The sequence below is a fragment of the Planococcus citri genome, chromosome 3, assembly GCF_950023065.1.
Source record: "Planococcus citri chromosome 3, ihPlaCitr1.1, whole genome shotgun sequence".
NCBI classification, from domain to species: Eukaryota; Metazoa; Arthropoda; class Insecta; order Hemiptera; family Pseudococcidae; genus Planococcus; species Planococcus citri.
The window spans coordinates 76,036,968-76,064,524 of NC_088679.1; the positions used below are offsets into that span (position 1 = coordinate 76,036,968).

General features: G+C 33.6%; 1 protein-coding gene across 7 annotated transcripts in view; it reads left to right on the top strand.

Moving 5' to 3' along the window:
• TfAP-2 (transcription factor AP-2) overlaps nucleotides 1-27,557 on the top strand; it is a 245,737-nt gene that overhangs the window by 160,412 nt on the left and 57,768 nt on the right. For 6 of the 7 annotated variants that reach the window (XM_065355284.1, XM_065355285.1, XM_065355283.1 and 3 more), the window contains one exon: nucleotides 17,747-18,163. In XM_065355284.1, coding sequence (XP_065211356.1) covers nucleotides 17,747-18,163 — 417 coding nt within the window. Of the gene's footprint in view, nucleotides 1-2,128; nucleotides 2,555-17,746; nucleotides 18,164-27,557 lie in introns of those variants that run through there. The other variant, XM_065355286.1, reaches the window with a different exon arrangement.

Below are 27,557 nucleotides of genomic sequence, written 5' to 3' on the forward strand. Positions count from 1 at the left end.
TCATAAAAATCAGTGTTGCCACTTTTTTTCGTACAAAAAATTAGCTCAAAAAGTTTCAAAACGTAATTTTCATATCGTTCCGACTCTCAAAAATTCTGAAAAAAATATATTATGGACAACTATCCATGCTGAACAACATAAGTATTTCTTCACTCGGTGAAATTAACTCATCACAAAAAAATCAAAATTCAAAAAAAATTTAAAAAAAGCAAATTTTATTTTTTTTGCCGTGAGTGAGATTTTTATCAACTTTTTCACGAAATACGTCAGAAAGTGGTCAAAATTAGACAACTGAATAAATTTAAACTTTTTTTGATGTTTGAAATTGAAAATTGAATTTTTTCAAATTTTGATTTTTTTGTGATGAGTTCATTTTATTGAGTGAAAGGGGTTTTTTCAACTTTTTCAACAGATACGTGAAAATAGGGGTCAAATGGGTCAACTTTACCAATCAAAACTTTTTTTCATGTTTTAAATAAAAAAATCGCATTTTTTCGCAAAGTTTAAAATTTTTTAAATCGACTTTGTTACAAGTTACCATCCCAATTTTTTAATATGTTGTTCAGCATGAATAGTTGTCCATAATATATTTTTTTCAGAATTTTTGAGAGTCGGAACGATATGAAAATTACGTTTTGAAACTTTTTGAACTAATTTTTTGTACGAAAAAAAGTGGCAACACTGATTTTTATGATATCACCAAAAAGCCTTTCAAAACCTCTAACTATGGGGAAAAGTTCCATTTTTGTTGGTATCGCGGTTGTCGAGCAATCCACTGCTGAAATGGATGATATTTTAGGTTCACTGAAAACTTTGACACCCCCTGGCTGCCGTTAAAAATGAGCTAGAGGGCTGCGATTTGCGCCATTGGTCATCCCTTCGGAAGGTCTTTCCACAGGAAAAATTTCAAAAAAATCGCCGAACCCACCTACCACTTCTTGGTCCAATTGACGTGGAATGACCCATGTCTTATTTGTCGCGAAATGGTAAAATTGGAAGTCCAAAAAAATACATTTGCCATTTGTATCTCGTTTTCAAAAGAAGTGGATCAAAAAATACCAAATTTTAGTAGGTAGAATGAAGAATTGCACAAAAAAAATCAAATCATCTCAGACTCATACAACCTCATCCATCTTCTCAAAGTTCACTACAAGATGAAAAAGATCGAAACACCCAAAAAAATACCCGAAGATTTATCACTCCACACACGAATAACGGTAAGAACCTGCGAACTTGACTAAATACGAGAAATTCGACCATAATCTCCTCGAAGAAAGTCCCTCATTCGTCTATTTTTGGAGAAAATTAAAATTCATCCGGCGCAGTAGTTACGACTCTATAACTCATAATCTTTTAATAGCTGAGAAATTAACCTGCGATTCTTATCAAAATTCAGATGCAATCGTTCGCAGGTTCAGATATAGACGAATATAAGAATAAACGTTGGAAAAACTCGGAGACTTGAACGCTGGTATACGAACATACGATAGAGACGAATTGCACGTTTTAAAATGGTCATTTTTTTTAAAGCTTTTACTCGTATGTGGAACATAAAATAAACCTTGGATGTAATTTTATAGCTCGAATTTTTTTTTGGAACGATTTTACGATTATTTTAGTACTTCCCGTTTCCACGACCAAGGTGGCATTGCCGAGCATAGATTAGGGGAAGAGGAAGGGGGCAAGTAGCGCATCTTGTTGCAATTACTCGCGTATACTTTTGTGTCTACTCGTATGTCTCTGGTGTACTCGTATGTGCGAAAATTTTTCTATATGTATGGGAAGAAAATTTCGCGTCGATTTGATTGGTCGGTGTGGGAACGCGAGTGTTGAGTGTTGCGTCAGCGAATTTATGGTTTATGGTGTAATTTTCTATGGACGTAAATTCGTGATTGGGTCGTGTGCCGTGAAAAATCGTAATCGGGCGGTCGGTGCGTGCGCATGAGCATGTCGAATAGGCGTGTGTTAAATGGTAGCCTCGATGGTAGTGATGAACGGGGGCCTGTCAAAATCTCGCCGTTGGTAGCGGTACCGCTGGCCCGCTGGGCTCCTTCTGTTACGTTGCCTAGCAACTGCAACGACGCCGAGATCCAGCATCCGATCTGCGTGGCTCGACTCTTGGCCACTAATCAGTCATTCGAATTTCGACCGCGAGATTAGGTGATCGAGCCAGCAATTGGCACTTTTTTTTTCCGCGACTTTTTTTCCATCACTTATCGATGTCGAATAAATTAATTATACTTACGAGTATCTCAATCGCGAGTGTAATTTGTTCGCGAACCTGTGATATCATTTGTTTTTAATATGATTTTTGCGCGATTTATATACTAAGTAAGGTGATCGAGAATCGATTTTTTTTTCATTTGGAAAGCTCGTGGTTGAAAAGGTTTTAATTTTACGTGTTTAATTTTTTTTTCGCTGTTTTGGTTGGTTGTTTTTTTTTTTTGGTGAACTCGATCGCGATATTGTGGTTTGATTTCTTCGACGCTGATTTCCATATACGAAGTGATTTTTGATGACCAGTCATTAAGATGACATGAATGATTATATGGAGGTAAATTTTTTACTACCTGTTAATGGTGAATTTTATTCGAACACCTGTTGACTACTACCTCTATATGTTGATTGTTGAGATTAGGGTTTTTCTATGATGATTTCGTACGAGAAACTTGTGGTAACTTGTTTACGTAGATTAGAATTTTGAACAGGCGAAATGCTTAATTAATGAAATCATTTTTGCATTTTTATCGATTTTCAAATTTTTTTTAAACTAATGAGGGATGACAGAAAATGACTTGATTCTAAGTTTACGTTGCATTTAACGAGAATTTTTTTAATTGTAACATCAAAATTTTGCATGAATTTTTACGTAGGTATATGTTTTTTCAGTAATTTTGGAATGAACTACTTTTGGTCGACTCTGTTTTTTACCCAATTCAGCTCAACTATTTATTCTTTGCCGATCATCTCTCAACGAAAATTCGAAAATGTGCTTGCTAAACATGAGGATGAGATCATCGAGAATTTTTTTGGGATAATTTTATAGCATTCGAAAATGAATTTCGATGACTCGAGTGTTGGAATCAGATCTTCTAATTTAATTTAGGCCTCTTTTATGTGATTTTTTGAGAATTGAAAAATACAAAAATTCATTGGAGACCCTAAAATGGCTCAAAACTGCCATAAAGCTATTTGAAAGTTCGAAAAAATGATCAATCCAACTTTTAGCTCTGAACTTCAATTTGATAAAATTTGATTAGGTATCACCTAGGTATTGTTTTTTTTTTCTTGAAAAATGGGCTAACTTTAATTCTTTGAAATTTGAAAAAAAAAACAATAAATAAAGTGAGAAAAAATCAATTCGAAAAAAGAAAAAAATTCAAATTTTTGATTAAGTGGATATCTGTAAAAAATTTTTGAAAATTTTCAGTAGTCAAAATGGTTCTGAATTGGATTTATTATCGAAAAATTCTAAGCTGAGTTGCTGACTTTTTGTCTTAAAACTTGGATTTTTAAAGTTAAATTGAATTTTAACTAAGCAAATGCCATTTTGATTCGCCTCTCTCCCTTCCCTTCCCTTCCTTCCCCATGAAAATTGAAACTCGACTCGTGGGAAAATAATATAACCTATAAAATCATAATTTTTAGGTCTCTTTATTGTTTATGACTAAAAAAATTTGAAATATTCGATAAATTTTGAAAATTTTACGTCATTCATCTAACATTTTTGATTTCTAGGGAGCCCCCCTCCCTCCCCCTCCCTCCCTCCCTTCCTTCCCTTCCTTTCACGAAGACTGAAAAAACTTGAGAAACTTTTTTAGTCTTAAAGAAACAAAACCATCAATTTTCTGAAGAATGAAAGGCTAATACTGCGAATGCATTGAACTAAGCCTGAAATACATAACTTGATAAAAGTACAGAAAAGGTCTTTTGGCGTAACAGAAGGGAGGCAAAAGGAGCGATTTGCTCCAGGCTCAGTTTTTAGATAAAAGTAATGTTAATTGTTAAGCATTTAATATAATTATGTAAATGATTAAAATGATTAAAATTTCAAATTTTTTAATTAAACTATCGATCTTTTTTTTGAGAAAAACTTTTTAAAAAAATTTGAGAATTACGATTTTTGACCTTATTTTATTTAATCAAACGTTCTGAAACTTTAAATTTTGGTAATTTTCTCGAGAATTAATTTTTTAATGGGGGGGGGGGGGAGAGAATAAATGATATGATTTGAAGCTGAACCCATTTTTAGCTCTCAACGGATCTGTATAAATTTTTGTATTTTAATTTATTTTTGTTTTGTTTTTTTGGTAATATTTTTTGAACACTAAGCAAAAAATGAGTTCTTTGAAAAAATTGATACAAACTAAATTTTTTTTCTTGTAATTTTAAAAGTTTTTTCAAATCCTAGAATATGAAAAAACGTCATCTCAATTTTTTGATACCTTATTCAGCATGGAAAGTTATCTTGGAGTAATTTTTTATAATCATAATTAGCGAGAACGTGATGGAGAAATTTCATTTTTTAATTCATCTCTTGTCCAATTTTCGATGTTTTAAAATGTGGCAACGCTGATTTTCATCCCATCTTCAAAAAATGGTTCTTTGGACTCGCAAACTGGAAAAAGTTTCAAAGTACCATTTTTAGTTTTCAAGCTATCCACACTCCAAAGTTAAGGTATTACTTTACCCCTCAAGACTTTGAGCCATCAGTCATTTCTCCCCTTCAAATGCATTCAAGTTTGCTCAGTTCGTGGACTGTACACATAAAAAATATTTTGAAAAAACACCGACTATAAGTACAAAAAGCTCGGCGATCTGACTTGGAATGATCCATTTTGTCTCAATAAGTTTGTTACTGTTTAGCCTAGAAGAAAACCTACGTATTAATTTGAATTGAATGTGTAAGTACCTAACTATAGGGAGATATCTCGACTCCAAAATTTTTGGACAAAACATAGAGGAATCGAAATAGAACCCAAAAACACTCCATCGCCAAAATTTCAGCTGCTGAAATTCGTTTCTCGATATTTGGGGAATTTTGGAAATTTCAAATTCGGCCCATTTTTTATGAAAAAAAAATCAAAATTTGATCAAATGAATGTAAAAGGCTGAAATTTGGTTCATGTCCCATTTTTGACCTTACAAGTCGATTGATGATAGTTCTGAGCCATTTTGGAGCCTCCAGCGGATTTTCAAATTCTCCAGTCTTCGAAAAAGTGCCCTAAATAGTCTCAAAATGAGATTCATTAATCATTACCAACCTTTAAACTCAAATTCACCGTCTTTATGGTCCTTTTGATCGATTTTGGCCCATATTTTCAAAATTCATTCGTGTTAGTCCAAATCCAGAAATTTTTCCAAAATTTTTGGGATAAAAATGAAAAATTTGCAAATTTTGATCAAACCAACGAAAAACGATGAAAATTGATTTGTGCCTTATTTTCTACCTTTTGAGTCGATTGATGATGGTTTTGAGCTTTTCTGGAGCCTTCAGCAAATTTTTGGATTTTCCAGTTTTCGAAAAAAATGTCATAATTAAATCGAGTCAAATCGAAATTCAACAGAAAAAAGCTCATATTCATGACTCGGGTCAAAACCACTCATTTTTTTTTGAAATTAGCTACAGGACTCTTAAAATTTTTTTCGGTGATCCTGATCTTTTTCAGTAGGTATTTCTAGTCCTATCGATTGAAGATCAGAGGAAAGAACCTGCCTAGAATTTTTTCAAAGATAGCTGACTGACCCTGTTGGATGAAAAATGGTGATGGAATCTTTGTTTGGGAAAATTGACTACGAGCAAAAAAACTCCCTCTTAGGAAAAATACCTTTCAAAGAATGGTGCCCAAATTTGTCACTTGATGAAGTTTTAAGATGATCTCACATCATGAGAATATTTTTCTGTGGTCTAGCTTGATTGCCTCTAATAACTTAAAGCTCACATCGCGATGAAATTTCTGCCCAAGAACTGAATCATACATACATATCTGGTACTTGATTTTCTCGGAACCGTTCTTCGTAAACACTTTCCAAAGCCATATATCCGCATCAACACGAACGAATATACCAGTAAATGGTAGTTTTATTTAAACCCTATAATAAGAAAATATGCATCGATATGTGTACTAGTTGAACTTTTCAACACCCACGCAAACTTGACTTGAGTATAGCAAAGAGACGTACTCCCGCCTATCCGCCGCCGCGCCGCCTTTGTCGAACTGCAGTGTCGAGCGAATGCATCTTTCAACTCTCATTAGATAATTTAACACGTAATTCGTACTTATCTTTGTAAAAAATCCCAACACAACACGCCATCACCGATGCATTTCACGACGATCGAGGACGACGCCTGCCTCATCACCAGAGTCAGCACACTCAGTGTCCGACTCTATTCCATATACACGATGCCTGCACTTCTCGCATCGAAAAAGGCTTTTGATTCGTCAGTAGTGCCCTTTTTCCGCTACTGCAGCGGCCGTTGCGGACGATACGGACGATAACGACGGTTATCATCAGCATTCGCCCGTGTATATGTAGATTTACTTACCTATATACTCGTAGTCGTAGCTCTGTACTGACTGGTTGAAATGCAAAGGCAATAAATTTCATCGGGCGGAAATTTGATTTTATTACCGTTTGCACTTACATAGTTTATTGTCGCCTGAGAGACGCGCGGCCGCGAGCGATGCCATTTATAAATTCGATCTGCGGCTACAGCAGTAAGTACAGCAACTGTCCGGTTTATTTTCGATCGAAAAGTAACGCTATTATAATCGATATTCCGTCTTTATCTCTTATCAGCGGTAAATATAATTTAGTTTAGCAGAACTAGTTCGCGTTTTTTTTCCTCCTTTACCTTCTTCTCCTCTTTTCTGCATCATGACATAAGGTGAGCGAGCTGTGTACAGCGCGAAACTGAAACTTTCTAACGTGTCGAGAGAATAGTTGCGGGTGATTTTCTTACATATACTTATACTTATAATGTACCGGAGTCTGTGAGGCAGAGGTACGAGTACATAGAAACGATATTCGAATGCAAATTGACCCAATGCCGGATCGATGCGACGGCTGACGTGTATCTTGTGTACCTTTAGCTCGCCTCGATATGTGTGATTGATGACAGATCAATGGACCAATTTGTTCGTGGTGGATTTGAGATGATTTTTATCGAGAACCAGGTGCAGGCAGGGGGAATTGAATTCTATTCTCGAAGGTGTGCGGATTGTCGGAGGTGTTTGAAAAGCTATAGGTTACGATGAGAAAATGGTACGAAAGGTCTTTGGCTATATAGTGGATATGTTGAGGATTTGCAGCTCTGGATGCGGAGAATTTTTTCAGTATCTGTGTTCGAAGTTGTGTTGGAATCATTTGATCGTGCTTGTAATTTTATTATCACTCGTATAGACGGCGTTTTTTTTGTTTTTTTTTTAGCAATCTACGTAGGTATAGGATAAAAGATATCGAAACTTACATATGTTTATTTTGAGAAAAATTGTCAAAATTGATGGATTTTTGGACGAAATTACGATCAGTTATTCGTTCATTGAATCAGCGGTTTCAATACGATTCAATCAGTAAAATTGAAACTGATTTATCACCTCTCCCCCTAGTTTCCCTCAGCCTCACCCCTTTTTCTTCTGAGGATGGAATATTTTTTCAGAAGTGATAGAATACGAGTAGTTACCATTGATTTTAATCGTGCTTCAATTTCCTCAGTATTTTGAAGCCTCAATTTGATATTAGCAACTAGAAAGAATACTTTGAAGTCCTCCAATCGCAAGATTCAGGCTCCTGAAAATTCCTAAATTCTTAAAATATGTACGAATTTTCAGTTGAATTTGCAGGGAAAAAATCAACTAGTCGTATTTGCGAGTATTTTTTTCCAAAATTTTCTCATGCAGCGTTTCGGAGCTCAAAATTTTCAATATGCGTATATGACAACTAAAAAGACTTTTTTGAGACTTCCAATAGCAAAATTCAAGCTCTAAAAAAAAAAATTCTCAAAATACTCGTATTATTTATGGGTACATAATTGGTATGTCTGATTTTAAGGTGAATTTCCAAAAAATCAACATGTCATCTTCGCTGATGATTTTTTTCGATCATTTTCTTTAGGACACTTTCGATATCAGCAATTAAAAAGGGTATGTTTTGAGGCCTCGAATCTCAAAATTCAGGCTCTAGAGATTTGTATAGGTATCCTGAATTCAGCCTAAATTCGTAGAATAAATCAACTGATCAGACGTAGACTGGGGGCTGGATCGGTTGGAGGTCCTTGGCGGATGCACTGAATGGAGCCCTCAAAATTTTCCCCTCCCCCTCACAGAATCTTTCTCTTACTGTTTTTTCTCAGATTCGGATACTTGAATGCGGGTTGTACAATTGTTTTTTTAAATTTTGTTATTCACGTTGGCGAAAATAAGTCGGTGATTCGACGAGAAAAAACTGAAGTTTTTTGGTGGGGGGGGGGGGGTAGTTGACTGAAAATTTGCCGACTGGTATGAGAGAAAAAAAAAACAATTTTGTCAAATAGAATAAATAAAAGATGAAATGACAATTTTGCCAATTAATAATGTATTAATACTCACATTAAGTTAGGTTCGTTAAAAATTGTCATTTTCATTTTTAAATTTTATGAAAGTGTCAAACTGTAATTTTTTTAGTAGCTAGGGCAGGGCTCATACTCAATTTTTACCCAAAAAATGTAATTTTGTAACCGTAAAAGCTTGAAAAAGTAACCAAAAAATAATTGAAAAGTAGGTAGTCAAAAAAGTAAAAAAAAAAAAAACGCGAGCAAAACATTTTAATACAGAAAAAATCACCAGAATATTACGATTTGCAATGTACCTATTTCATTTTGAAAAGTTGTACTTTTCGAAACTTTTTGATGAAAAATTGAGACTTTTTGACAATTTTTTGGAAGCAAAGTAAGGATTTTGACAATTTTTGACAAAAAATTGGCAATTTGTGAAAAAATAAAATGGTACTGACAATTTCAACAAAAGGAATGGTTTTCTGACAGTTTTTTTTGGCAAAAACGCGAGACATTTGGACAATTTTTGTAAAAAAGTAAAAATTCAAAATTTTCTGAAAAAAATATCTATTTCTTAAAATTTTGTTTAAAAACGAGGATTTTTTCACAATTTTTGGAAAAAATCAGGATTTTGACAATTTTAGCAAAAAAAAAGAACTCTGTGAGAATTATTGGCAAAAAGATATACTTTGGCAATTTCTGGCAAACACTTCTAAGCCAAGTTTTTAAACAATTTTGAAGAAAAAAAATTGTAAGAAAAAAATTGATAATTTTTGAGAATAAGAAATTAGTTACCTTTTTTCGCAATTTTTTACGTTTCAGGTGGAAATTGTATTTATATATTTTTTTACAAGTTCAATTTGAAAAAAAAAACAAAGCATGCTCAAACGGAGGGCAAAAGCTTTCAAAAATGGGTATTTGAGAAATAAGAAAAAATTTATTTGGTACCTACAATTAATAGATAATTTATCCTGCAACTGAATCTTTTGAACTGGCACCTTTTGTTTTGAAACCAATCCAGATCGAAAGAGCAGGTCCCAAGACCCTCGTAACCAAATTTTCATTATCCCAAGTTCATTTTTGAAAAATTCAAAAAAGCTATTTTTATGGAAATTTTTAACATCTTATTTTATTGTTGAACAAATGAAAAGAATTATGTACTTCATCTCCACCCCTTCCCCTCCCACACGTGGAAAACTACCACTTCTAAACCATTTCGAAGCCTCTGCCGATTTTTCAAATTTTCTGCATGAACGTCGCTAAATGAATGGCTTCAGAAGGCTCAAAAATAAACTAATGTTTATTGATCTTCCAATTGATTTTTGAATTTGGTTCATTGTTTCGCTTCGTCTACTACCTTTTTGTTCTTGATGGGCAACATTTTAACTCTCAGACTCTTTTGAAAGCCTCTCATTCCATTCACCAGAATCCTGGAAAACCCCCATTTTGAAAAGTTGAAAATCTAAAAACTCGTCAATGTCTTCGCCAATTTCAAATCCTCGCTAGTATTTCACAAAAATCTCAACTCAACCGTGACATAAAGTCAAAATAGGTAATCCCGCAACCAATCACACCTTGAGATAATCTGCTCGCGATATTCTTACACCCGACGAGTTGACCGCAGCACATCACGAAGTGCTCATTTCAAGCAGCAACTTTATAGTCTACTCTACGTCTACCGTGGTATTTTTCCAGCGCTTTCTTGCCATTCTATTGGCAGCGCGAATACGACAGACACGTTTGTCAGTTTTTAGAAAATTTTCTCGCCTCGATTTACACTTCTATGTGTACATCGCTCCAGCTCCGGAGATGAGGAGTGCAAAGAAGAAAGTTTAAACGGCGCGAGGTAATCCGATCCGCCATATATTAACGTTAGGCAAGTTACGACTCCCGCGAATCAAATATATATAATTATATCTGTTACACAGAATACATATAATATAAAGTTAGGTATAGTATATGGCCATAGTGCTATATAAAATGCGTTTGTCTATGTGTGCGTTAAGGTACGATATAATATGTAGAATAGGTACCTAGATGCGGAGAAGTATATTATAAGGTTTGTGTGTTGTGTGTACATAATGCATATAGCATATGTGTAACAGGTAAAAAGAGAAGAGGAAGAAAAAAATGGCAAAAAAAGAAACACGAAGTTGAACTGTGTGCGTAAAAAGAGTATGTAATGTGCAATGTGCAGTTGGTAGTAACTCGTTTCACGCTGCGTTAGTAATGCTCTATGATTTATCCTGAGGTTGGGTGAAAGTGGGTGGCCATTTTACTCTTATTTATGTTGCCAACTATATTTATACTATATACTTTAATCCAGCAATGTATGGTATAATACGAGTATACGTATAGTATACCTGAATCTAATACACACATATTATAAAAGTATGTAGGTATCGGTCTAACTCTATACGAATTTCTTGAAGCTTTTCGCCGAAATTGTTTTCCCCTCTCGCTCTCTCGACAAAACCATTTTTTCACTTTAATTACCGGATACGAGATTTTTTGATTTATTCGTTCCACGACTCATACGTACTCTTAGCAGCTACCACCAAGTTCCCGATCGTCTTGTGTATATGCTCAACGATCACGTAATATGAAAATGTACAACCATCCCCCTATAACCATCCTAAGATTTTTTTCAATCACCTCACGAGGGGGAAAAAATTGAAAAAAATCCAACCAACTCTCTCACTCGTTAATAAAAAAAAAGGTACTTTATACGTTGGCTCGCGAGGAGGAGTCGGAGTAAAATAAAAAATCCACTTAGAAAGAAGCACTATAGAATAAAGTCTACGTTATAATCAAGTCATCAATGAAGGATTCCAACAAGATTACAAGTTTTTGTCTTGCTTTTTTCTTCATCTGGCGATAATTATCGGAAACGGCAGCAGCATTCTACCGTATACTATAGTTGAATTTATTATACTCGATAGGTTTTTTTCTCCTTCTTATATTTCTTAAAGTCATGCAGGTCAGCGATAATTCTCTCGCCTTTTTTCTACATGGACTCACCTCTCATATGTGTGCATTTAATGGAATATGAAAGCAAAAGAAGGCTTCTCGAAATGTGGCATTGTTAAGGTACATTACCTACATTAAATTAAACCAGACTTTAACGACAAATTAGATATCTCGTGTGTTTGAAAATTGCATACATAGGTAGAGGTATATGTAGTAGGGTTGAACGTCGAGAGTTTACGAGGTTCGTTACGATAAGTTATGGCACGAGAGACTGCAGTAGTAGTGGTCGTTAAGTGATGTACATATAGTACCAGACTTGATGGATGATTGGTTTCTTCAAGCAATCCGACTGTGTGAAGTGTTGAAGTGTAAATTGACCTGTATGATCGTATACAGCGCCAAGGTACGTTTTCAAATGAGTAGTTCAGAAGTGATGAAATTCATCGGAATGCAATCCGAGTTCAAAAAACGTGAAAGAGGGGAAAATGACGTTCGAACTTTTGGAATTTGAGTTTTATTGTGATTTAATCCCCCTTGAAGTTGTATAGTATGATATTTTCATTTAATTTTTTCTCATTTTTAAGCATTTTGCACTTCTTAGGAATTCAGAGGGGAGAAGAGGTACGATTAACGAAAAATTATATTCGCCATTTTAACCATGATCTTTTTGAAAAAAGAAAACAATTTCGTCGCAAATTTGGAGGAAATTTTAATTTTCAAAAACCTGCAGAGGCTCCAGAACTTCTCAAAACGAGTCCGAAACCATTTTCAATCGATTTTCGAAAGTTGAAAATAAGATCACACGTAAAAAATCATCAGAAAACAAGACTTGCTGAATTTTCACGAATTTGGCAAAGAAATGCCAATTTTGTGCAGTGCTTAGACATATTTTTTTTGTAGCAGAGGCCTCAATAATACTTTTTTCAGTTGCCAAATACTGGAAGATGAGCTTCGAAACGTTGAAAAATTGGATTAGGTTTAGAAAAAAAATTCAGCAAACCCGACTTGTTTTTTTTTACTAATTTTTGTGTAAAAATACCAATTTTACGAACATTGAAAATTTTTTCAGCTTGAATTTTGCGAAGGTCTCAAAAATACTGGTTTTGACTGCCAATATCAAAAATGAGCTTTAAAACATCGAAGAATTGAATAAAGATCAGAAAAATCCAACGAATGCGAGCTGTTGATTTTTTGTTTTTGCTGTTTTGATGTAAAAATGCACCAACTTTGACAAACATTGAAAATTTTTTGAGCTTGAATTTGGCGATCGACGGATTGAAAGTCTCAAAAATACAGTTTTCAGCTATCATTATCAAAAATAATCTTCAAAAAATATTGAAAAATGGTCAATTTTGAATTTTTAAAATAAAGGTAAAGTGTCTCAAGGAATGTTTTAAATCATGGATATGTTTCTTGCTCAAATTAACTCAATACTTTGGAATTCCAAATTAAAGAAGAAAAATGGGGGGGGGGGGAAGTCTAACAAAATGTTAGAAAGTCATTTTTAATAGTTTCACATAATTTTAGCGATTCGTTGAATTTTTTTCCAATTTGTCAAAATTCAGACAAAATTTCATAGATAAGAGCTCTACTAGATTTTTTTCCAAATTTTCAAAACTTTGACAAAAATGTTAGAAATTTGTTATAATATTTTCCAAGTTCTTAAAAGTCAGATAAAATTGAAAATTTGTCAATTTTTTTCAAGTTTTACAAATGAGCTTCAAAATAAAAAATTGAATTAAGATTGGGGGGAATTCAGCAAACACAACCTGTTGATTTTCTTGATATTTTAGTGTAAAAATACCTACTTAGGTGATTTAAAAGCATTAAAAAAATTTTAAGCTTGAATTTTGCGAGTGAAAGTTTTCAAAAATACGTACTCTTTTGATTACCAATGTCGAAAATGAGCTTGAAATCTTGAAAAATTGAATCAACTCTATAGGAAAAAGTTTCATAAACATGACCTGTTGATTTATCTGCCAGTCTAATGTACCTACCTAAAAATACAAATTTTGGAAACTTTGAAAATTTTTTGAGCCAGAATTTCGTAATTGAAGGTCTCAAAAATATTCAAAAAAAAAATAATGCTTCAAAACGCGCGTAAAAATCTGCAGTTATTACGATTTTTAGGCATTCAAGCAGCTGAAATTTATATTTTGAGATTAGTGTTTGGCCTTTTGGAAAATTATTCTAAAAGGTCCACGAACCGTTTTCTATAGCAGGAAGGCCAAAAACAACTCACTCTCTGAGTGGGGGATTTGAAAGTGAAAAGATGTGGAGGAGCTCATTACATTTTCAAAACAAAACCTCGTTTTATCAAGATGAGCTTTCTAAACATTACACGAATAATCTTGAAAATAAATCCCACCAATGAATTAAAACTAATTACATAAATTTTTTATTGGTAGAAAATCTTATGTTTGAATTTTATTTCCCTTCATTTTTTTCTTTCTTAGGACCCTTAATTTTCCTCAAGAACAAGTTTTTTGTTACCTATGGAAAAACTAAAAAAAAATTTTAAAATGCATCAATATAGTAGGTACCTATCTATTTAATATTTTTATGCCAATTAATTTGAATTGAAATTCGTAACTTTACCTCCAAATATCTCAAAATCAATGCTCTTTTTAAAAAAACAAAGCATGCCGTGTACTGATGGGAAACTTCATGCTTGACAATTTTGTTATTTTCACTTTTTTCGTGAATAGTCCTAATTTTTTTTTCAAAAATCGATTTTTTAAAATCGAAAATTCGAAATTCTGTGTAAAGATGTTCAATTTACTATTTAGGCCTTCGTATCTATTCTCCGAGGAAAGATTATTCGGAAATGAGGGTAAAACATGTGTACATTTTTTGCTTTGTTATTGATAGGAACTCCACAGAATTTGTTCCAAATTTTCAAAAATCTGACAAAATGTCAGAAAGTCATTTTTGAATGTTTAACGTTGCAATTCAATATTCATTGATTTTTTCCCCAAATTCTTAAAATTCAGTTTTAAAAGCTCAAAGCTCAATTTATTGTTTTTCAAAATGCTAAAAATTGCTGAATTTTTGAAAGTTCTTAAAGGATCTGAGTCATGACAAAATATTGAAAATTCATTGCAGTTTTTTCATAAGTTCTCAAAATTTGCAGGCAAATTTTTTTTCAAATTTTTCAAAGTCTTATAATAATGTCAGGAATTCATCATAATTTTTATTTTTTTTTTAGTTCTTAAAACTCCGAAAGAAACATTGTAGTAGAATCAGATAAACTCTATAATTGAATATTGATCAAATTTTTTCCAACTGTTTAAAAGTCTGACGAACGAATAAAACGAAGAATTTGAAAATTTTCTTTCAAGTTTTTAAAAGTGAGTGTCTCGAAAGTCTTGGATAGCCTCCTGGCGCAGAAAACATATCCGTGTCAAGATAGGTACCGAAGGGGCACGTACTTTCGGTGCTCCTGGCGCACAACTGCCGTTGAAAATGTGAAAACCCGTTCAGCTGATTGAATTGGCTTTTTATTGGAAAATTTCCATAGTTGGCGATATTTTTTGGTAGTGTTGGTGTAATAATGATCAATTGATCATCGAGTAAAAAAAAGATCGACAAAAATACATTTCAGATAAAAAAATCAACGTTTGAAAAAAATCTAAAGCTGCATTCAAAGATCCCTGCTTATCCTTCGAGTTGATTTTTTCAAAAGTCATCGATGTTTGCAAATCTTAGTTTGAAGATTTCTGACTTTCGATGGAAATAATTTCATATTCAATGTACTAACAAGGGAACTACCTGAACAGGCAGAAACGAAAATGAACGATTCAAAGCTAGATCGAAAGGGGACTACCTCAGGACCTCAAATCCAAAATTTCAAGTGCTGAAGTTGATTTCTCGATTTTTGGTGAATTCTTGAAAATTGAAAAATCCAAAAAATTATCAATTAAACCAAAAATAGAAAATATTGATGAAAATTGAAATTTTCTCGGGAAGTAGTTCAGATGGCGTCCCTAACTCATTTACAACTATCGAAATTCGCAAAACCTCAATTCCAGTCATTCTGGAGCCTCCAGCGATTTTTTATCATTTCTCCAGAAACTTGAAATAGCTCTGGAAGGACTAAAAATCAACTTCAGCACAAATAACTTCATTTGGGGCCTATGTGGGTTGTCTTTAACCAATTTGTGGGGTTGTCGCGAAAATCGGCGTCTGCCAGTTCAGATGTGTATTTTTGCCCATTGGAAAAAATGCCAAAATTTGAAAATGTTAAATATTCCATCTTTTGCAATGCTATCTATCCGAAATCGAGCTCCGACCTATATTCGACGTTCCGAATAGGCAAAACCCCCATTTCGACCATTCTGGAGCCTCCAGCGATTTTTTATCATTTCTCCAGAAACTTGAAATAGCTCTGGAAGGGCTAAAAATCAACTTCAGCACAAATCACTTTATTTGGGGCCTATGTGGGTTGCCTTCAACCGTTTTTTGGGGTTGTCGCGAAAATCGGCGTCTGCCGGTTCAGATGTGTATTTTGCCCATTGACTTGCACATGTGCAGTACCAAGCAGGCACATATGTACTTTCTTTGTGAACTGGCAGATGCCGATTTTCGCAACAACCCCAAAAATTGGTTAAAGGCAATCCACATAGGCCCCAAATGAAGTGATTTGTGCTGAAGTTGATTTTTAGCCCTTCCAGAGCTATTTCAAGTTTCTGGAGAAATGATAAAAAATCGCTGGAGGCTCCAGAATGACTGGAATTGAGGTTTTGCGAATTTTGATAGTTGTAAATGAGTTAGGGACGCCATCTGAACTACTTCCCGAGAAAATTTCAATTTTCATCAATATTTTCTATTTTTGGTTTAATTGATAATTTTTTGGATTTTTCAATTTTCAAAAATTTACCAAAAATCGAGAAATCAACTTCAGCACTTGAAATTTTGGATTTGAGGTCCTGAGGTAGTCCCCTTTCGATCTAGCTTTGATTCGTTCATTTTCGTTTCTGCCGGTTCAGGTAGTTCCCTTGTAAGTTGCATTATTTTTCTGCCTGATCCATCCATCAGCCTGAATTTTCCATCCCACACGTTGCAAACAGTTGCATGGTACGCAATATTCTCCAATATTGATTGCATCGGCTGTACAGACCGTTAATCTGCTACGGTGACTATAAAAAATAACTTATCAACTCGTACATACAATCTTGTCCGTATGCAAAGAGTCGTACGAGCGCCCGAGCGGTCCTACTGAATTAAAATACAACAGGTTACGTAATAAATTATAATTTATCGACGGTTGGCTTTATAGTTGTATTTATATGTTGTTTTAATTATTACATAAGAAGAATTTAGTGTTTGATTTACTCGGCGGTAGCCGCCTTTAGTAGTGCGTATGAACTACTTACGAAAGGATAAAGATATTTTTTCTTTTTTGAAATTTACCGGTCACCGGTGTGCTGTGTGCGGTGCCTGGCTGAGCTGCGCGTGTGTATATATATGAGAGGTAGTAAGCTCGCCAGAGAGCCTCGGACACGTAAGTCTCTCTCTTTGCTCAGAGAGACCCCATTGTATATTGTGTGCGGTATTTTTTAAATACACGCGAGAGAGTTTTATTTACGCAATAAATTAGCCTATACTAAGGCTACGGTGGAGAGGATGGATTTAATAGATAATACGTATTGGCTTCATGAGAGTATTTTTTTATAATTTATTAGTTGCGGGCGTTATTTGTTTTATTGATATATTGTATTTATGTAGCCTGTCGGCGGCGGCCTATTGGTAGCAGTTCGGTTGCTGTGGTCGTCGTCGAGTATATCGTATTCAATAATGAATAAAAAGCAGAGAGATGGTGAGAAATATGCGACGTCAAGATTGTAATTAGTTAATTGTATTGAAATTCAATAGGATATATATATAAGAGCACCCATAGGTATATTTTGTAGGTGCATAATAATATAGAGAGATAGCTTATGTATTTCAATAGACGTTGTTGTGGAAAAATGGCGACGACGTGAGTTTGTGCAAGTGTCGCCTACATACCTCTCTATATGTATACTCTCTGTATGTGTGAGTCTCTTTCAAGAGCTACCTATACCTACCTATATGAAGTAATCTGTAAAATAAATGTACTCGAGAGTCTCACGATAAGCTAATGAGAGGAGAATTAGCTCAATATAGACCTGGGCAATGGGCACTTTCTATTCCATCGTATACCTATAGTGTATGATGATGATGAACTGTTGGACTAAATTTGAGAATTTTTTTCTTTCGCAGGATCGTTTAACCGGCCATGGAGGTATATCTTCTATTGGATCAGGTAGCACAGGCGGTGGATCGTCGCCGTTCAGTCCTCACCATCACCACCATCACCACCGAAACACGACGCCGACCAACAGCGGACCAGGCAGCGGAGGAAGCGCTATGGCCGCCACTCACCACCAAGACTTCCAACCACCTTATTTTCCGCCACCATTTCCACCCAGCCACCATCACCAGCATCACCAATCATCCACCGCGACCTCACCATCGACCATGGATTACCTCAGCGATCCGTACTCTCAAACGCTTAACAGTCTGCATCAAAGTGCTCAAGTCGCCGCTCACTACAATCAGCTGACGGTAGCCGCCGTGTCCGCTGGACAGAGACATGACGCGCTCAGACGGGCAGATACCGCAGATTCCATACACGTGGTAAGTTGCCAGAGATGGTTTTTTATACTCGTACAGAATATTGTTGCGCCTACCGAAGTCGTAAATTTTTCAAATAGCCAAATGGTTCGACTTATTTTTCTGGTCGATCGTAGTCGTCGTAAAATTACCTATTTTAGATTAAGAACCGAGTGTCTGACGATCGATGTTCGGTTTTTAGGCCTAATGAGATAATATATTACATACCTATGGTTTGTAAGTTATGAATGAATGAATATTGCGCTGAAAATGGTCGTAAATGTCGAAACCTACGTGCGAGAATCGTTGTAAAGATTTGTTTCCGAAATATTGCCCAAGATGCCCACATCAACTGCAGTGAAAGATTTAGGAAGCCTTGAGAACATGATTTTGTTTCAAGATACTCGTTGTATAGGTACAGGTACCTCATGCGTATGCAAATTGTATCTTGATTTCGTGAGAAAACTGTCTTTTATCTTCATAGAGGCGCATTTGGAAAGAAAGTTTATGACTTTTGTGCCCTAAAGGTTTTAGAAAACATTGAACATTCACCAATGAGAGACTTGAAATGAGCTTAGGGCGGGAAGTTTAAAGGCTTCCGAATTTTCTCAACATTTTTTAGAGATTCGTACAATTTTTTAAGAGCTAAAAAAGTCGTACCTAGAGTAAAATATTTGAAAAGAAATTATTACCCACTGATTTTTTATGTTTTGTGATTTTGCCTACTCAACCTCCCCCCCCCATCTTTCCATTGTCCCTGGATAATCCATTTCGATTTTTTTGTCGGATAGTTGATCGAATCAGGTCCATCAGGAGGTCTCATGGGGGTTGATATTTTTTTCCAAGATTCATTTTTTATACTTACGTTTTTTTAGTTTTTGAGTCGAAGAAAAAAAAGTTAGTGTGATGGCAAAATGTTTGAAAATAACTGAAGTAGGTATGTGCTAATTTTCAAAATGTTGAGTGCATCTAACCCCTCTCTTCAATTTCAAAAAATTCTAAAAATGAAACGATGAAGCTATGTATTACGAGTGATGAAGTTCGAAGTTTCGAAACTTATTATAGAGTCACCCTTAAGCCCCTTTCCCAATTATTTATACTCTCTAAATTTGAAACAGTGAAATTTCACTGCTTAGCAGTCACGACATTTTGCCTTTTCAAAAGCAGTAGTTTTTCACTGTAAAACAGTAGACAGTCTACTGAATTGGTCAGTCAAAATGATTTTTTACTGACCAATTCAGTAGATTTTTCATTGCTTAACAGTAAAAAACTACTGCTTTTGAAAAGGCAAAATGTTGTGACTGTTAAGCAGTGAAATTTCACTGTTTCAAATTTAGAGAGTAGATTAATTGATAAACACTGCTGATGACGTTTGAAACCATTTCAAACCCCCCCCCCCCCTCTTCCAACAATTCCGTGATTTTTTTCTGCAGTTATAATGATTTTGAGAGATCTGAGAAATTACGATTAGAAGAATTTCGTTTTTCTGTGAAAGGCTGGACTTACTGCTTTGTTGTGAAATAAAATGGGTAAAATTCTAATTTTTTGTCTCGAACCACGTTTGTTTTGTTTTTTGTTTTTTTTTTTTTTTTGGAGAAAACTGAAAATTTTGGGTAAATTTTAAGTTTCAAAAATCTGCTGGAGACTTCTAGAATTTTCAAAAAGTTGCTGGAGGATTCAAAACGATTTGAAATCCATCTGCAGTCGACTTTATAACGTACTGAAATTAGTTTGCAGAGTGAATTGCGGCTTTATAATAATACAGTTGTGGAAATTTACGAATGAAAATGAATAAAAAAAAATTGCCGATACATAAAATTTTCCATGTGTCAAATGTGATTTTTTTTCTGGAGAGATTCTTTTTAGACGTTTTGAACTGAAGTTGGAAAGCTGAAAATGAATCAAATTTTAAGAAGAAAAGTTCGCAATTTTTTGTTTTTTTTTTCATTACAAAAATAAACTTTTCAAAAAATAGAGGGTTCTTTGAAAAAAAACAAAGAGCGAGAAAATTTTACACCACAAAATTCTTCATCTGTTGGGCTTGATTAATTTTTATTGGCAAACTTTGTTATCAGTGTTTTCTGGAAATGTTTTGAACTTTTGAGCAAAAATTGAAATGTTGAATTTGAATCGAATTTTGTGATGAAAAATTTAAAACTTGGGTGTTTCTTTTTTCAATCGCAAAAAAATCCAATTTTTTGGAAAACCAGCGAGTTTTATGGAAGAAATGAAGGAAAATAAAACTGTAAACTACAAAATCTTCGACCTATTGAGTGAGATTAGATTTTTTTGGTAGGTTTTGCTTTCAAGATGTGAATTATTGTAATGTTGAATTTAAAAATAGAATTTTATGCGATAAAAATTTACGATTCATTTCGATTTTTCCATAAAAAAAATCAATTTTGGAGAAAAACAAAAAATTCTTGAAAAAAATTGAGAGAAATGAAATTGTAGTGATCGAAATTTCACGCATTTTGAGTGACATTGACTTTCCTTAGCAGATTTTGCTTTTGAGAGATGATTCAACTTGAATCGAATTTTGTATTTTTCTTTATTGATTTTTTCATCAGGAAAAATTAATGTTTGAGAAAAATAAAGTATAGGTAAGCATCTAGCGAAAAAAGTGGAGAGAAATAAAATTACCTAGTTTTTATAAAATTTTCCATCTTTTGTGCGAGATAATAAACTTTCCTTATAGCAAAGTTTGAATATTTCAAGCTACTTACATAAAATACAAAAGTTGAACTTTGAAAGGAATTATGAAGTAAAATTTGACATTTTTTTGCGATTTTTCCATCACAAAAGGTCATTTTAAGGAGGGGGATGAAACTAGAGCTCAAAATTTCCCTCTTGAAGAGCGTTGTCAATTTTTCATTTCAAGTTTTGTATTTGAGATTTTTCGAGTAAAAGTTGAAAATCGAACGAATCAAATTTTGAGGTAAGAATTTTTGTAGCTTTTTTTTGATTTTTTCGATCAGTTTTCAGGAATAATTGAAGAATTTTATTGTCATTCAAAAAAATATAAAGAAAAATAAAATTATAAAAAATAAAATTTCTCATCTTTTGTACAAAAATAATTTTTCTCGGTAGGCTTTGTTTTTGAAACATTTCAGACCAAAGTAAAAAACTTCAACTTTTATTGAATTTTAATAGAAAAAATTTGATATTTTTTTATAAAGATTTTTTCACATGCATAAAATCAATTTTTGGAAAAATTAATACTCTTGAAACAAAATTTGAGGAGAAACGACACAGAATTGTAAAGCATGAAATTTTTGACGTTTTGTGTGTAGATTTCAATTCAAGTTTAGCAGGAAAAAGAGAAATTTATTCAACAAAATGTGCCCAGAATTTCTTGAAAATTGCTTCAAATACTTACCTATCCTATTCCTAATCATTGTTCAAAAAGATTTGTGAAAAAAAGTTGCTGAAAATGTTGAAGTTTCACAATATGTACAATGTACATACTTAGATATTGATGCCTTGAAAATTTAAAAAAATATTTTTTATTGCAAATCTGAGCAAAAGTATACGTAAAATATTGACCGTTGCTCAAATGGATTTAAAAATTCCTCAATTTTTATGGTGATTTGATGATTTTTATCGCTATAATCTTTCCCTATCCGGAAATTTTTCAAAAATTCTCATCACATCTTTTGAAGAAATCTTTCATCAAAATTTTATTTCATTTTTGTGAGCCTTGTGACTCTTCTGTTGAACCAAACCGGGTTGATTTTCCATCATTTTTCAACTCTTTTGTTGCATTTCAACAGTTATTGGTACACGCTTTTAAAACCATTTGATGGTTATTGCATTTCAAAAATATTGACGATGTTTTCATAGATTTTGATCACGTTTTGAGGAATTTCAATTTCAACTTTTTTTCATATCATTCTCAAAGAAGTTTTTCTTATCTACCATTCTTTATTTAATTTTTTATAACAGTTTAACAACTTGAACAATTTTTTAAAATCAATGTTGACGATATTATAAAATATTTTTGTCGCATTTTCGTAGTTTGAGCTTAGTATATTTTATTCCAACAAATTCAAATAGTGCTTTGTTGATTTTTTGCGCCATTTTAATAATTTTTAGAGCATTTTTTTACATTTTGTTGACAATTTTCAAGCCCTTTTCCAACTCATTTTTGATTTTAATACAGTTTTAGGTAATAAATACAAAGGCCACTCAATAAGTAAGTTTACCATGCTCGTTTTTCGGGGTTGGTTTGCACTGATCGCGCTGACATTTTTACCACGGATCAGTGATACTGTGGTTAGTATTTCGTGAAAGTTTCGTTGGAATCGGTTGCATTTTTCGTGTTTCATAGGTGCATAATCATGACAACGACGGGCGAACCTCCGTCCAAGATGAAGCTGAGGAGTGTGATCGAGTTTTTTACCCTTTGAGCAAGTCCCCGATCGAATTTTTCCAAAAGGGACCACCATAAATGAAGTTTGATACCTGGAAAACTTGATGAAACTCAATAGAGCAATTCGAAACAAATAACATGACCCAAAAATTAGTTCTCCATCTGGACAACGCCAAGCCTCATATCGCCAACAAAATGCAGGGCATATTCAAAATTTTTAAATGGGAATTTGGTAAACGATTAACCACCCAATCAACAGCCCCTCTGTTTCATTGGGTGATTTTTCAATTTTTGGTCAATCGAAATTGACTTTCAAAACAAAAAACGAAGAAATCAAACTTGTTGTGAAGAAGTAAATTGTGCAAGTTGGACGGGAAATTTTGGAACGCGCAATTTACAATCTTGTGCCACGGCCGAACAAATGCATCAATCTGTTAGGTGAATACATTGAAAGTTACATTAAGACCTCCTCTTTCCAATGGTGTATTTAGTTTTTCATTTTGATGACATGTAGGTAGAATGTTTTGCAAGCATGGGAAACTTACTTATTGAGTGGCCTTTGTATATTATTTTAATTGAGTGAGTAAAAATTTGTGAAGGTGATTTTCAGGGCCATATCACAGAACGTTACTTATGCTTACTTTCAGACTTACATGGCTGCTTAAGCAAATTTTTGTATCATAGATGGATTTTTTCCAACTTGAAAACTGTTTTGTAAACAAAAAACTTGAGAGGTCAAATTTGACGTCTTAAGCTCAGCTTGAGCAAAATGTTTACAATAAAAATACGTTTTGTAGTTACTTTATTATTTTTCAGGGGTGTTTCTTTTTTTAAAAAATAAATTAACTGCATAATAAATAGTGAATTTATTAGGTGAAATGTTATGCTGAATTGTTTTCTATGCATACAATTTTCATCGGATATCTGAACTGCTAAACTGACCAATTTGAAGATAATAATAGATGATACAATCGTACGGTAGGAATATATCTCGCGATAATCCAGTGTACATACAAAACAAATACGAGTACATTATTTGACATTTATTTTCATTTTTTGAGTATTTTTCATTCATCTTATTGTTTGCCCATTTTTCATGATTCGTAATTTCACTATCATTTATGATTTCTCAGTTTATCACGGCAACATTTCTAAATTATTTTTCACTCTTTCATAGTCTCTCATTAAGTATCAAACAAGTAGCAACGTTTTCGCATAAATTTGAAATTATCTCGTAAAATCAGAAAAGGAAAAGAAGAAAACATTGTCGAAAACGCTTATAATTCGACGACCCATGACAGTTACGTGAGCTACGAGTTGATTACTCGTGTAAACAAAAATAAACAATTTTATTTTTTTGGAATTGCCCACAGATTATACAAAATTTTTCCATTTATTAGCAATTTGATTGGTTCTTACAGGATCTTGCAGCTTTATTGTTATTGGCAACATAGCATGATATAGAAAACTTACATTTGTTTTATGATACCAGTAAAAGAAAAACTTCAACTCAACTTTTGTTTACTTTTGTTCTATGATAGCAAATTTTACTTATGACTTGAGAAAATCTCATAGTTGAGTCAAGCATAAGTTGTGTTCTGTGATATGGCCCTCAATCATGTTGAAATGTTTCTGACGTTTTAAAGTTCATTCAACCATCCAAAAGAAAAAATTTGGATAAAATTTTTTTTCAAATACGTTTTGAGAAATAAATCAGGTTGGTAGAAAAGGAACGCAACTAAAACTTCTCAAGTCATTTTTTATGATCATAATAAATTTCAATTTACCTCGAGTTCTGAGGCTTATTTTTCGTAGATTTAAATCAATCGAATAAATTACAAGAATGGCAAATCCTAATTTGTTGGTTTAGAATTGCATTCAAAAGGTCTCGATGTGGGATTTTTCTTAAACCTGTAAAATCCTAGGAGTGACTTAAAATTATAATCAATTAAGTTTTATTTGCGAATACTTTTGTAACGATATCTTTCACCCTCTCTTCTTCTCGCCATTTCATTTTACACATGCTAAAATAATAAACACAATCATCTTCACCACTTCTGTCGCCCAATCTACACGAAAATCCATCTAAATTCACTCTCGACTTACCTAACACCCTGTCCCAGTGTCCCTATCCCTAATACACCAACTTCCTGTTCATCTATAGGCAGGCACGCGTGTATAAATATTTTCTCATTTGAAATCACCGCGTCGCTCGTCGTTATAAGAAAAGGGGTATGAGTAAGACAAGGGTGGTTTTTTTCCAATTCTGCAGCATTAGCGTAGATATGATAAAGACGCGAGCATCTCGTCTACATCTACTACGAAGAATTTCGAAACGTAGTTTTATATAAAACGGCGTTACAACGAATAACTCGGGCGCGCGAATTCTCGACATGTTTGAAATATTTCTTTAAAATAGTGCCAATTAAATACACGAGTAAGAAGCTAATAATATTTTCATAATTAAGTAAACATTTTTAATTAACTCGGGAGAAAAACATCTCGTGCATATACGAGCCTGTATAGAGACGAAGAAGACGTTATCGTTGGTGAAAATTTCTTCCTTCTGCTATCAGTTCACGTGCGGAGCATTTTTCCAAAAGTATGTGAACGATTCGTATAAATTTCAAAAATTAATCGCAATCTTCTCTTCGCGTGTCTCATTCGATGCTATAATCGTCGATTAATTTTCGCCTCTCTCGCTGTAAGGAGAGAGATAGTTTAGCATACAACACTAATAATATCTACTCGTGTAGTAATAACGTCGCAATTTTTAAGATATTCGCACAATTTGCAATATACGCAAAAGGCATATACAGTATACACGTATCGATATCTCGTAGGATGTGTACCTAAGAGTATATCTAGAAGGATAAGCGTGCTTTTAATTAAAAATAACGAGATTTTTGCTCGATGTACGAACGACGACGACGAGCGCCCATAGATAAGATAGCTTCTTTTGTATTGTACATACGTAAGCTATAAAGTACCTAAACAACGATATATACCTATAAATCTAGGCGGTAGATATACCAACAACTGTTATATTTTATTAGCCTATATAACTAGTTATGGAATGGAAGGATACGACGACGATACGACGAGATTTCAATTTTTTATTGGCTCGTTGATCGGATATAAGAATGTAGTTTTGCGGAAATACCGTCCGCGACTTGAATGGTATTTCTTTTAACCGATGCCTGCTATATGCCTATACTGTATAAATGCGAGTACGTGCTGTGGGAGCTAGTTAACTCGAGCACCTTTCATTCATGTTGTGAAATATATGCTATGTTAGGTTATAGGTTTACTTAAATGTGATGGATTTGTGTGTGTGGTTTGGGGTTTATTTGAGAAGGGTTGTGGGTTTTTCAGTTTTTTGAGACTTTGAGTTGATGGAATCGGATGGAGTTGGTTTATTTCAGATTCTACTTTTTTTTCAATTTCTTGAATGAGTATTTAATGGGTAAATAGAGGAAGTCACTCATTTCCAAATGAACCAGGGGCTTTTATACAATCACAAAGTACCCATGGCTTTTTAATTTTACCATGAACCATTCAAAAATGAAAATTGCGATTTTTTCCACATTTTTACTTAATTAGCATTTAACACCGTAAAACCTGTGAGTAAAAATTTGTACCGAATTTCAAAAACAAAATCTTCGAGTTTTTGGCTTGAAATCAAAAAAAAAAAAAAAAAAAATTGCGAATGTACTAATATTTTTTTTAATACAAAATTCTCGACTCCTTTTACTATTCTTCGACTTGGAAATTGGATTTTTGACTTCTTTGAGCGGTGTTTGGAGGCCCTAAGTGCCTCGCAGATGAATTTTGTGTAAATCGCTCAATTCTTCAAAAAAAATTTAGGCTTATGTAGGCTCACCAAGGCAAGGTGCCTATAGAAAATGGTCCAATGAAATTCAGCTTTTTATGTTATTACTTTTGTTAGAATATATCTCAAGAACAAATTTCCTACGAAAAACTTGTACAGATGGAAAATTTAACGCTATAATGTTTTGTTTTGCTTCATTTCAATCAATCAATCAATACATTTTTATTTCCAAAAAATATTTCAATTTCTCTCAAAAGTTTTTGTTTATCCTTTCCAAAAAAAAGGAGATTGTTTGGATGATAATTTTTATTTAAAAATCGTTTTAAGTTTCATCACAAATGATTATTTTTTTCAACAAATTTAGTTATCAAGTTGGAACATTTTGAGAAAAATTCAAATTCGCCATCACAAGCGATCGATACTTAAAAGTTGAATTTTCCAACTTTCGCTTAAAATATCCCAAAAACCAGGGCAGCTGAGAACAACTAAAAAAAAATTAATCATTCGCCAAAGATGAGAAATTTCATGCTCTACGATTATGCTTCTCTTCTTCTTGATTTTTTTCTCATTCTGGAATCAGAACTGACCACAATTGGTAAAAATCAAATTAAAATTAAAAAAACAAGACACATCACGTATTGTATTGAGGACTAAATTCAAAATCCAATCATTTTTGAAAACTTGAACTATGTACTCGAGATGATTGTAAATATTTGAGAATTTTTTTTTGCAATTTTCTGGCTCACAATCCCCCCCCCCTCCACCAACCGTTGCTTTTGACGACAAAGAATCCTGAAAATCTTAGCCCTTCCTTGAAATTAAGTCGTAACGGGAAGCTCCCAAAGTTTGAAAATAAAAATCAGAAAAATTCATTTCCTTGTCAAAATTCTTCTGAATAATCCTTTTTTTTCTAGAAAAACCCTCCCTGGGCCATCCCTAAACTAATTTGATAACTTTGAATGAAGCACGCAAACATTTAAAAAGATGAAAAAAAGAATGAATCGAATCAAAATCGGAAAAAAATGTTGGAAATTTCCCATTCTCGTTACAGAATTACTTTTAATGACCCCTCCCCCCGCCCCCGAAGTTGTCGAAAATTTTTCCTATAATAATTCAATTTTATAATTATTTTTCCTAGTTTTTTCCAATCTTGCAAGGAAATCAAAAGAGCTGGGGGAGCAGCGATGGAGATTTATTTTTCTTAAAAATGGGGC